The sequence below is a fragment of the Megalobrama amblycephala genome, linkage group LG2, assembly GCF_018812025.1.
Source record: "Megalobrama amblycephala isolate DHTTF-2021 linkage group LG2, ASM1881202v1, whole genome shotgun sequence".
Lineage (NCBI taxonomy): Eukaryota > Metazoa > Chordata > Actinopteri > Cypriniformes > Xenocyprididae > Megalobrama > Megalobrama amblycephala.
The window spans coordinates 27,119,721-27,132,976 of NC_063045.1; the positions used below are offsets into that span (position 1 = coordinate 27,119,721).

General features: G+C 37.0%; 1 protein-coding gene and 1 long non-coding RNA gene across 2 annotated transcripts in view; one reads left to right on the forward strand and one right to left on the reverse strand.

Annotated features, from left to right (window-relative positions):
* Positions 1-1,315: 1,315 nt before the first annotated feature.
* Positions 1,316-4,571, reverse strand: LOC125254305. Its single transcript, XR_007181630.1, has 6 exons — positions 4,341-4,571; positions 3,766-3,838; positions 3,008-3,140; positions 2,744-2,849; positions 2,328-2,439; positions 1,316-1,739 (listed from the first exon to the last, which is right to left on the reverse strand). It is a non-coding gene; the product is annotated as an uncharacterized LOC125254305 (long non-coding RNA).
* Positions 4,572-9,336: 4,765 nt separating this feature from the next.
* The window catches only part of kcnh1b (potassium voltage-gated channel, subfamily H (eag-related), member 1b), a 57,862-nt gene continuing 53,942 nt past the window's right edge, over positions 9,337-13,256 (forward strand). Inside the window, exons 1-5 of the mRNA XM_048168891.1 lie at positions 9,337-9,915; positions 11,777-11,900; positions 12,014-12,120; positions 12,203-12,331; positions 12,584-12,702. Coding sequence (XP_048024848.1) covers positions 9,843-9,915; positions 11,777-11,900; positions 12,014-12,120; positions 12,203-12,331; positions 12,584-12,702 — 552 coding nt within the window. The 5' untranslated portion in view covers positions 9,337-9,842. The remainder of the gene's footprint in view (positions 9,916-11,776; positions 11,901-12,013; positions 12,121-12,202; positions 12,332-12,583; positions 12,703-13,256) is intronic.

Consider the following 13,256-nt stretch of genomic DNA (forward strand, 5'->3'; position numbering starts at 1 on the left):
TACGTTACTCATACATTAAGTTAACTATAAAGTGTTTACATGTTGTGAGAAATTACTCCTTTACCGAGATCCCAACCCTAACCCTAGCTTCTCAATGAACTACAGCGCCATGTTTCCCGTTCATTGATAGAATGACAGAGACATATGGGTAATGTAGTTTAAAACGTTTAGTAAAGAAATGATAAATGTTAAAATAATAAGATCTTTAATGGACAACTCGATATCTAAATATGTTTATTGTGCAAACATTTATTACATATATGAGGGACAGGCTGAAATTTAATATTTTACTGTAATCACTATTAAAAAACCTTTATGCCAGCTTTCCATGTATGTCTGAAAACTGTGCCCAACATTATTTAGTAATCATAGCATAAGCAGTTGTCCTGTTGATTTTCTCTTTGATACGCTAACCGGACTTTGAGTTACAGCCATTTGAAATGTGCATTTTTTTTGCTCTTCCAGGGGCCGGTACTGGCCCCTTGGGGGTGGAAGGGCATTCAAATCTACACAGGTGTGTACTCCTCATCATGGATAACAAACTTTGTTGAATCACATTTAAATATTGCAGTATTTTATCATTTCCTCATTTTCCATTCTAACATCATGCTTGTATAGGTTTTTGATGGGTATTGTGAGACCATCTGATGAAATATGGAAATATTATAACAAAATGTTGTAATACAATAATAATAATAATAATAATTGATTAATTGAATAGTAGTTGATTATTTCTTTGCTTTTTTTTGTATGAACACCAATAAATATAATGGATGAACCCACAACAACTTGCCATTATCCAGCTGCCAGTGTTGGCAGTAAACTAAAAACTATTTATATTTACACTTCACTATTACTGTTACACAAGGATAATGCACTATTCAGTAAAATAAGAAACTGTGCCAAAATGTCATTATCACCCCCTCTTCTTGCTCCTCACATGCCTGACATCAGTAATGTCCAGCTGTCATTTTGAATGCAGTAGTAGATGTACCAGAATGATCAACATCGATCTTCTTCAGCTCTGCTTGAAGTGTTTGTATCAGTATAACCCACTGCAGCCTCTCTTTATTCACATTCCTTCCCTTTATTTATCTGGAAACTGCCATCCTTGTCACAACATGAAAGTATATGCAACTTTTGGTGCATTGTTGTCCCAAATATCATGAATTAGATCGAAAATATTTATGTAATATATATTTATGTATTAATAAGTAAAACAATCATGGAAATTATATGTCATTTTTTTAAATTATGAAATAAACTCAGCTTAGTTAAATTGTATTTACTCTACCAAACACCACGTTCACCATAATTTATTACACAACACTTTATTGGAGGATACAGCATAAGGTTGAAATTTGCATAAAGACAAATGAGATTCAAGATAAATAAAAACGTGTCTTCAAAAATACGTTAACGTCATAATAATCCATTCACAGACTTTACTCCTATTGCACAAATGAGCGCCACAGAATCCCATCCAGTCAACTATGATCCAGAAAACAGATTTGATATTGAGTTTAAAATAAAGATTCATTATCACAGCTGAACTGGGTTCTTGCTCTTCCCTGTACACGTCTCTATCATGTTCATGTTCTTCTTCTAAACAGTTTGTTCAGTTGTACTCTACAGTACAACTGATGACCAGAAGATGTGATCACTGATGTGCTGTAGCTTTTTCTCAACCAGAGGAAGAAGTCTTAACATCCCATTGTCAGGCGTTCTTCAGTCCTGGTCTAAAAGTAAAACAAAAAAACACAGACAATTCAAGTTAAGTAGTTTAATGGACAGCCAGGTCAGCTTATGTTCTGCATGATTTAAACAGTGGTGGGCTACTCTGGCCCTCAGCGTCCACGGTCCTGCAGATTTAGCTCCAACCTCAAACCCAACTGCCTATAACTGTCTATAAGTACACCTGAAGACTTTGGTTAAAATTTTCAGGTGTGCTCAATTATGGTTGGAGGTAAACTCTCCACCTCAAAAAGGAGACAGCAAAAGGGCTAGAGTTGCCTGTTCCTGATTTAACTTTACAAAACAGCAGTACATAATATATATATTATAATAAAAATGCAGCACAGACTGTAAGCTAAGTTCTGAACAAAAACTGTTTTACCCATATTAACAGCAACCTGTTTTAAAAGATCTTTTAGAAAGGCATGCTCTCTTTTGAGCCTTGATTTCTTTCAGGACAACATACTCTTCTGTTTCTTGTTTCAAGAGCATAATTTGGTCAAAAACCAAGTGATAACCTGTACAATGTAAAATTGTTAAAATACTGCAATAAAAACTTTAAGGCAAGAATTAAGAATAGGCACAGGACTTACCGTACTCATGAAGAAGCCATGGCCATGCATATTTCTGCCTCTTGTGTTCCTCCGTAGCTGCACATCAGTCGTTTTTCCTCTAGGATCTTCTGTTAGTGACTTCACTTGCTATCTGTTTTAAAACACAAATACAATGTTTTAGGTCTGTGCAGTATAAGGCCTTATTTCAAGCCAAAAAAAACTAGGTATTACACATAATTTAAAGAACATTTACTATTTAATTCCTATTATACTATATTATATTATATTAACTCATTATCTTCTAAAGCTTCCCTGTCTGCTTTTATCTAAAAAAACAAACAAACAAACAAACAAACAAAAAAAGAAAAAAGTTTTTAAGAACTTAATAGTCCTTTGAGAGAACAACATTAAATTCTGTACTACATATTACAGCATTGCCTCAACACAAGACATACCAATGGACTTCTGTCTCCTTTGGGCATGAGATGGTCATGTTCCTTCCTCACCCTAAACAAAGGACTTCGATGAGCTTGTTTTGTTATAAGGACTGGTCTTCCTTCTCTGCACAGAAAAACAAGAAAGTCTCTACTTACTCTGTGTGCAATTACTCTTGTTCTTAAAACATACAAATTGAGACAGTTATAAATCAGTTAATTTACCATACCATCCAGGAGAGCATTTGATGAGTAAATACTGATTTAAATATCTAGAAACTTTACCTGGAAAGGGCTGATCACGGCAGGTTTGCAGCGACTCACTAGTAGCTCTTGTGAGGGTCGGCTCTTAAAAGAGCTGTTGAGTTTGATGTTGTAGAGATCCTAAAAAGAAGGACTAAGTAATCTGCAAGTAATCCTGCAAGACAGAAAGGAAGGTAAATTTATAACATCACATTCAAGTTGTCAATTTACACATAACTGTAGGATTTCCTTCTGTAAAGAGTGTTGCATAATTAAATGTTAAATGCATTTATGTAATAAGTTCACTGATATGTGGGCATTTCCATGATTAAACATATCTTTAATAGCAAGCTATATTTATATTTAAAAGAATAAATAAAAAAATAACATGTTTCACATGCAAGCAGGACATTATCAGCAGTGTAACTGATTAGATATTGAATAGACATCAGATATTCAATTATTTTGATTATGACAAAATAATTGAATATCTGATGTCATGTGACAAGTCAAATGATAATTTCCACTCTTGCAAACAGAGGTAGTTATGAGGTGCGGAGAGACATCATGTATCATTGGAACATTTTGGGCCCAATCTGTAATCATTTTAAAGAATTCAATGGAATTAATATAAACTTTTATGTGTGGGACGTCCAACTGTCCAAGAAGGGGCACAACTGATTTACAAATAAGGTGATAAATATGTACAGGATTTGACTTTAATTTTAATTTACTGTGAGACTATTTAACAAATGCTTGATAAAATGTTTGATAAAGGGTTAAAAGCAACACATACATACCATTGCAATTATTTGCCTTTGCAGCTTTCTGTCTCCTTCATCCATTTCCGAAAGGCCCTTTTTGTCTTTTCAGCTAAAACAAGAGAAAAGAAAATATCATTATTTATAATATATAGGTTTATATATAAATATATATAGGAAAGAAGTTCTTACTGACCTTACAGTTTTTGGATTTAACTTTATTAGGCATTAAAAGCATGATAAGTGTTGTGGTTACTCTGTATTTACAACAAAAATCACATTAAAACTACCAATACTGTGGTAAAAAGCATGGTAAGTGTTGTTTTTTACCGTGCTTCTACAACAAATACCATTTTGAAACTACACTTGTACTACTTTGAACCTGATATGAATATGTTATATATATTGTGCAATATATTGCACGTCACGTGACAGTGTTTAATCACCCTAGTTTAGTATTTAATATAGAAAACAATGAAAAGCAAAACCTTAGCGGAGGTGACAGATATAATGCAGTGACTGAACATGAGGGAGCTAACGTTAATCTGATTAATATCTGCAAACAGAAAAGACATTATATCAAACATTAGAACAGCGCATTTACGACTACTTACCAACATCCAGCACACGCGAACTGATGCCAAATATCGCGATGTGTTCTGAAGGAGACTTCTTCAGCGTGAGAACGGTCAGGAGTGAGAACGGGTTGACATTCACTGAGTGAATATTATGAAAATAGAATATATATTTCTCGCTAAAAATGTAATCAAACCTTATTTTTATGCAGAAACTAACTCAAAATATTGTTCATAGCAACCAAAACGTAGCAGTTTCACATTATTCTGGCGAGATCAGATAAATCTTTGCAACAACGCGCAAGCGAGTGATTATGTACATTCACTGAATGAATATTATGAAAATAAATAATATATATTTTTTGCTTAAAATGTAATCAAACCTTATTTTGATGCAGAAAATAAAATATTGTTCATAGCAACCAAAACGTAGCAGTTTCACATTATTCTGGCGAGATCAGAAAAATCTTTGCAACAACGTTAAACTCAACGCTGAAAACGCTAAACCTTTGCGGGGACTTTGATATCAGATTGCGAGCGGTTTTAAACATCAAAAACCAGTTGGAGGGCCAGATAAAAATTATCTGGGTGCCGCCATTTGACTCCCCCTGGCATAAATAATATTTTGTAGCCCGATCAGAAAAAAGGGAGTAAATAATTAAAACAAAATGAACAGCATTAGCTGCTACGTGTGAAAAGAAACCTGCTTTGGATGTATTATGTTCAGGACAAACGTAATAGCACTGCAATAAATTGGCTTTATTAGGTTAAGGACCAACGTAATAGCACTGCTTATATTAGGTTAAGGACCAACGTAATAGCACTGCTTATATGTTGGCATGTAACGTAATTGCGATTTGCAAAATAGTTTCCTCAGAACGTATTTCATGTGATACAGGGTTGGAAAAATCAACTCACAAACAAACAGAAAGTGATGTGCAAATACAAAGGTTAGTTCTAGTGAAAACACGGAGGATTAACAAATATATGTATTGTTTTACAAATATAAATAATTTAATAATTGAGCCTACATCATATTTCACAAATAAATACAAACCACCCTACAAATGGCATGTAACCTTTGAACAAATACCAAATCTAGTGCATACAAATGCACACCCGTCTGTTACGATTGTAAGACACTTGCCTTTTTATGAGATATTATATTTTTGTAAAACACAATACATGTATTTGTTACTCCTATGCGTTTTCGCTCAAACTGACCTTTGTATTTGCACATCACTTTATGTTTGTTTGTGAGTCGAATTTTCCTTTGCAAAGCAGATTGTGTTTGTTTGCAAAATGCTGGATTTGTTTGTTTAATTATGGCACAATATTAACTCCATACGGCCGCACTACCGGAACCCCATCTAGTGGCTGTTGCCCAAAAAATGTCAGACCCTGCATTCCATTCAGAAGGGCTCATCCCTATGCCCTAATCCCCAGCCAACATAGCATGGTGGGGCCCAGATGGGTGTCACCTGGGCAGCCTAACTGGGGCCCATACATTTTTGTCCACGGTATCCATGGAGGCCCCACATGGGTTAGCCCAGATGAAATGAACACTGCTCAGTGTGCACACTACAGGCTGTTAAATGAAACACAGAAACATGCTGGAGTTAATGAGATAATTAGGTGATAACGAGCAGAATCACTGAAGGACAGAGAAACAACAAGAACTACGACTTCAGCCACAGCCTTCGATGAAATCAACTGAAGATAAAAGACATTAAATCACTGAAGATCTGATTAAACATCTCCACAAACAGCATTACCAGCTTCACTTATTACTAACCAGACTGACTTTATTTCTGACATTCATCTACAAAAGTTGTTATTGAGAATTACCAGAGGTTTAGATGTTGATGATTTGTTGAAAATACGTTTGGTTTGATGTCACTGTGATCGAGGTCAGCGCTTACTTCAGTTAGGCAGTTTGACTCTTGACTGTTTTAGTGATAATATTTCTCTGGCTGATCTTGTTGTTTGATATGGCAAGAAAAGCAAGAGACAATATGTTTAGCTGTTGACAGCTGTTCCATGATATGTCATCATGCCTCCATCTCTACCTGCAGACTGAGCTCGTGCATCATCTTCGCGCAAGTTATTCAGCCAATAAAGTCTAGGCCTATGTATTTCATAGAAAATTGTGTCTAGTACTATATAAATTACAAAGGTTTAATTGGCATCTTTATTTCAAACGACCCGACCGACTGCAACCCGAATATCATTAAAAATATTTTTGGATGACTCGTAACCGCGGGTAACCGCGGGTGACCGCAGGCACCCGCTCATTTTGGATCAACCCACGCATCACTGGTCTGGGCCCCAGTTAGGCTGCCCAGGTGACACCCATCTGGGCCCCACCATGCTATGTTGGCTGGGTCCCTTCAGAGGGTTTACCCTCCGGAGTGAGAGCTTCGAAGGGATGAAGGGTGTATGGGTCAACAAAACTCTTCTTTTGGAACACACTTCTGCATCATCTTAACAAGACAATCAAAGAGGAGTAGATTGTGCAAGCTGCGCCCTTTGTTTAACGTTTATTTATTTTAGGTTTATCGCACCATGTATATTGTATGTATTTTAAACATTTGAATGGACTGATAAAGGGAGCTGTAAAGTATTTTTGTTGAAGTACAATGTCGTTTTGACCATAATAATGTACTAAATCTAAGTCATATAAATATTACAGTAGTATAGAAAAATATATACATTTATAGGTAAAATCGAACTCCAAGCCTCCTTTACCCATTCTGTGAAATCAAACAACTTCCCTGTGCAAAGGATCATGGGAGCCCGAAGTGTCCATCAGTTGTATCCTTCGTAATCCTTCATTCCAAAGGGCCCTTTGAAGTGGCCAGTTTTGAGAACTTCAGTTTGGAACGACCCTTCAACATGGCGGCCATGATTATTTTCACTCCGAAGTGCCCTTCGGAGGGTGATATGTCCCCTTTGGAACGCACCGAGAGTGTCGCCTCTTGGGTTCTATACTCTTTGCCTTTACTGATTCGGCTGATCTCGAATTGCTCTCGCGGTACTTTGAAGCCATACGTCAGTCACATGGTGTCGGCGCTGTGTCAAGTCGGACAAAATTTCTTACCGGCATGCACTGCTTCAAGTCAGCCGCCGATCGGTCTGTGCGGCGCTGCATCAAGTCGAACAAGCCTCTTTACTTTCTGTCCAATCACGTGCATGATTCACTTTGTGTGTTGGAAAGTTTGAACCTCCAGAATCTTACTTGACTGAGTAGGTTTTCAGACTTATTCAGTTACATTTTTTTAAATACCCAGTCATACTAAGAAGAATACAAATTATTTCAGGAAAATAAAATATTTGCCATGTGCAATTCATAGGCTATGTGTAGCCTACATTCTTCTATTACATCATATTGGTATTCATAAAGGCATTAAATACCTAATTTAAAATAATTTATTACAGAGAGAAATTCAGTGCACACAACACACACACACACACACACACACACACACACACACACACACACACACACACACACACACACACACACACACACACACACACACACACACACACACACACTGTTAGGCTTTTATTTGAGCCTGATTTGAGCATGTAACATGAAACTATGGAATGTGTGGTGGCTGCTTCGTCCGACGAAGCTTTTTTCACAGGGTTTTGGCTGCTTTATTTTTTACTAAACACCAGATGGCGCTGTTTTCGACACTCTCGAAGCTTTGAATCTTTTCCCGGAACAATGAGGGGAAAGCATATGTTGATTTAGATGCCATCTGAAAGCGCGCTGCAGACTGCTAACAGCAAACAATACCAAATATTTGAATGTTCATTGGCCGCTGAGGCAACAGCAACCAATCCGCTGTGCTGTGTAGATAATGATGTGATCGCTACCAAATGAGTTAAAGATCCATCAGCCATTCAGACTGCATCGTCAGAACTAGGTAATTAATTGTATGGTGTCCATTTATGAATATTTATGGTTATCCTGACAAATTACTATTAAGTTAAAGTAGCATACCAAACATTAAACAGTGCATTAAACCAAAATGAAATTAGCAAACATTAAACAACACCACACAAACAAACATAAATCTCTAGATGCATAGTCTAATACAGGGGTGTCAGACTCGGTGCTGGAGGGGCCACTGGCCTGCAGAGTTTCGCTCTAACCGGCTCCAAAACATCTGCCTGTAAGTTTCTAGTATGCCTAATTAGACATTGATTAGCTGGTTCAGGTGTGTTTATTTGGAGCTAAACTCTGCAGGACAGTGGCCCTCCAGGACCCCCGGTCTAATATTTACAGTATGCCAGTGCTTAAATATTAGAGCATGTATTTAGAGATTTGTGTTTATATTATGTGTAGTGGTGTTGTTTAATGTCTGACTGGAGCATACAGGTGCACAGTAATACTGCGTTTGCTATAGATTGCGGTATATACTTTAGAAATTCTTTGTTTTTTGAGCAAAACACCCCTTTTCCTGTAGATGGCAGCATAGACTAAAAGGGATAGTTCACCTAAAAATGAAAGTTCTATCATCATTTACTCACCCTCAACTTGTTCCAAATCTGTATAAATTTCTTTGTTCTGTTGAACACAAAGGAAGATATTTTGAAGAAAGTTTGTAACCAGGCCACTTTGGGGCACCATTGCATAGGAAAAAAACTACTATGGAAGTCAATGGTTCCCCAAAACTGTTCAGTTTAACACATTCTTCAAAATATCTTCCTTTGTGTTCAATAGAACAAATAAAATTATACAGATTTTGAACAACTTGAGAGTGAGTAAATGATGATAGATTTTCATTTTTGGGTGAACTATCCCTTTAAAGTCTATCAAACTTCCTCATTTCAAACGTCTTTTCCCAACGAATGGTACAGAGATCGTATTATTATTGGGAGATAAGAGGGTCTGTATCTCTTACCATTGGAGAAAGCGTAACGGCTAACTTAATCACGTGCGGCACCTCTCAGCCTATCGTCCCGGCGTTCAAAACTCCTCCCTGCCGTACCGCCAGTTAGCATTTACGCTTGGCTAAAGGTTGCAGGCTTGCCTTTCAGTGGCTTTGGAACTGTATTATTAGTATATCCTCACAAGTTTGCAGTCTTAACATATTGATGGGTCATTTGTGGTAATTCCTTGTTCTACAAGGAAGTACAATATGTATATATGAGTAGGATTTTATAGTGTTTTTATAACATCAGAACAAACACAATAGGGTTACAGTAACTTGCATGTTTGGATGCCTAATCACTAAAGAAATATTGAATGACCTCACCTCAGTTTTTGCTTATTCTGTAGTTCTCCCTCTCACCAACAGATGTCTCCGTCGATCACTGATTGTCAGGCTCAGCACATGCTGGATCTCTTTACACAGATGTTTTCTATAGGAGACTCTGGTTGGCTCTTCAACAGCAGGGGGAGGCACAAGCAGCCAGTGCTTTATATCCTAAATCGGGCTCTTTACTCTGGCCATAATCATGTAGGCTGCTTTCAGGCAGGAGCCAGCCTCATCCTCACACTGATCTCAGACCGCATGAGGAGTAGGGATGGCCGGGGGACGCAGAGGACTGGTGGCCCCTCAGAACACTTTTCTGGAGAATATAGTCCGCCGCTCTAATGGTGAGAAAAGCCTTTCACAATTTCTTATTGGTGAAATAATTTGTTCTGCAACATTACAATCAACTCACTCCATGTGCTTTAGCTGTGCCTTATATCCACATATATTATAACCATTCAGTACTTTGGGTTTCATAAATCAGTTTATACAGATGTACTACAATGATTTCTCTGATATATTTTATTTGGTATTTCACATGAAATGATCTGTTGTTTTAGACTGCTGTGCTTTTGTATATATATATATATATATATATATATATATATATATATATATATATATATATATATTGCATATTATATATTATGTACTACTATTATGTATTACATTGCATATATATGTGTATGCAATTTTAATTGGGGATTTAGAACTGAATAATTTGGAAATAAACACAGGACAAAAATCCAAATCCATTCAAAAAGTTTATTACAAAGATGTTTATTCTTACTGTAACTTACTTTTTCCTTTCAACTTTTCAGTTTGGACATTTTCTCATAGACAGACAGGTATATAGCTGATGTTTTCATGTGATTCAGTCCCATCCATCCCACTGTGGTGCTGTTTCTGTTCATTGTTGTTTGCTTTGACATCTGTAGTTTGTAGATCTAGATCAGTAGAAGTGATTTTTCCTATCTCTTAGTTTATTCTCTGTATATTGTACTGCTTATGTGCTTTTACTCTTGTTATGTAATCAAAGGAATTCGTGGTAGACATTAACACTCTAGTAAAGAGGCAAAATCTGTATTAACAGAGACCTGAAAAATTATGAGCTACTTCTTTAATCACTTGCTGGTGAGATCACAAAAAAACATCTACTCTGTTTTAAAGTAAGCATGTTTGATCTTGCTTTACTTTCTACATCGACTGTAGAAAGCTCATAAATATTTAATGTTAATATCTGTTGGTAAACATCTCACTGTAACATTCTAGCACTGGACTTGTTAGTTTCACACTGTATTTGGCATCAAATTTAGGGTTATTTGTGAAACATTGTTAAATTCAAGGTTTAACATTCTCTAAATGGTTACTTATTTTATTTGAAAAAGTCAGATATCACTGCTAGCAGATGCTGTAACTACAAGTTTATGCTGGCCATTCAAAAGTAGCTGTGTTTTAATAGTTGTAGAAATATGTCATTATAATATAGCAGATGTTAAATATGTTAAATGGATGTAAACTCTCACAGCTCAGAATTGTTGCTATAGCTGAACGGTTTGGGACTGTGCACATACTTGTGGTGCCATCAGCCAATAAGCATTGTCGTGACATAACTGTCATGATGGCATCTACAAGGGGGCTAAGGTAACCAGAGGTAACTAGCCAAACCTGGTCATTCATTTACATTTACAGCTCCTTTAACCCAAGATTATTAAAGATGCTCATCAAACACAATGGCCTATATAGAATATAGCAAATATTTTACATATGTTTCCAGAATTCATCCATGGAATTGTTTATTGCTTCAAGAGTAAAGGTGCGGTCACATTTACACATTTACTATTGTTCAGCAAATTTTTGCAGTCACGAAATCGGTAATGTTGCATGCGAGCGAAAGATTTCCCCGCACAGATTTCACATTGTGTTGAAGCTGGTCACGTGCGTTCGCCATGTTGACCATCAGAAAGCTGCTTGGTTTGAAAGTGACTTCTGTGTGAGATGTGTTTCATGCATTGCTAGTAATGGACAATGGATCTTTCTTGATCTTTCTTCGCTAATGTGACCACACCTTAAGGTGAATGTAGGAGCTAGTGTTTTTTTACTTGTATCAGAATTAAGTTTTGACTCTTGAGAACCCTATATCACTTCTGACACAACATAATGTTATCACAATACAAAAAATAATGTTTCATTTCTTCCTGGCAGACACCAATTTTGTTTTGGGGAATGCCCAAATTGTGGATTGGCCTATTGTCTACAGCAATGATGGATTCTGCAAGCTGTCTGGTTACCATCGTGCTGAAGTCATGCAGAAGAGCAGCACATGCAGGTTTACCCTGTTTTTTTTCTTTATAATTAGACTGCATCTAAGTTATATTAGTTTATGGCTCAGTCAGTAGTTTTGTATTCTCTTGGTAATGTACTTCTCTGTCCCTGTCTCAGCTTCATGTATGGGGAACTCACTGACAAAGAAACCTGTGAGAAAGTCCGCCAGACCTTTGAGAACTATGAGATGAACTCCTTTGAAATACTCATGTACAAGAAAAACCGTGAGTTGGCTGTTTGAAATCATTTGAAAGAGTTTATGCTTATCATATTTATCAAGAAATTAAAAAATTGCTGATATTGCAGGGATGCCAGTGTGGTTCTTCATCAAAATTGCTCCCATCCGAAATGAACAGGACAAAGTTGTACTTTTTCTCTGCACCTTCAGTGATATCACTGCATTCAAGCAGCCTATTGAAGATGACTCATCTAAAGGTTTGATTTGACACATTTCCCATCACCCAAATCATTTTATTAGATGTAAATTTCATCAGGAAAGTGAAAGCTGTTCTCTGATTTTAGATGTTGACAGATTTATTCAGGATGTTGTTTTCACTGCTGAAACAATTTATAGACTACTTTACCATGCAGGAAAGAAACTATCCACTTTATAATACTGATTTATAAACACTCCTTCCATTATACATGTATTTTTCTCTAACCATTTCCCCTTTTATATGAATTAAGGCTGGGGTAAGTTTGCTCGCCTGACACGGGCGTTGACCAGCAGCCGTGGTGTTTTACAGCAGCTGGCGCCGACTGTCCACAAGGGCGAGAACGTCCACAAGCACTCCCGTCTGGCCGAAGTAAATATATACGTGTTTGTGATCACTGTTGTGTTTGTGTTTGTGTGTGTGTGTGTGTGTGTGTGTGTCTACATGTGTGTTCAAGCACTTTCATCAAAGGAACACTCCATCCATTTATACCTGAGCACTCTTTTCCAAGAGTGTGTGCTGCAATCCCAAAAGCCCCTCTGCTGTCTTGAGATAAATCTCCAACATGTGCGGCTGCTGTTCACGTGACACACTCCACATGAACGTCCCCCTCAGTTCCTGCATCGGCTCCAAAACCCTTCTGGTAACCCCATTTTGGTATGCTATAGGGAATTTGTACAGTACACGTGATGAAAATATCTTCATCAGCATAGAACATGCGTACTGTATGCGTGCAGATTAATTTTTGCTGTATGCTCAGCTTTGTAAACGCACCAGAATAGATGAAACAGCAACATCAAATTACTGGCGACGGCAACAACAGTAGACGCCTGCCTTGACAAGCGCTTGTGTAGGGACGTTAAGAGATTCTTGCAACTCTAGTGTAAACAAAGGCATTTTTGTCAGTCATAGCTTCTGGAGAGAAA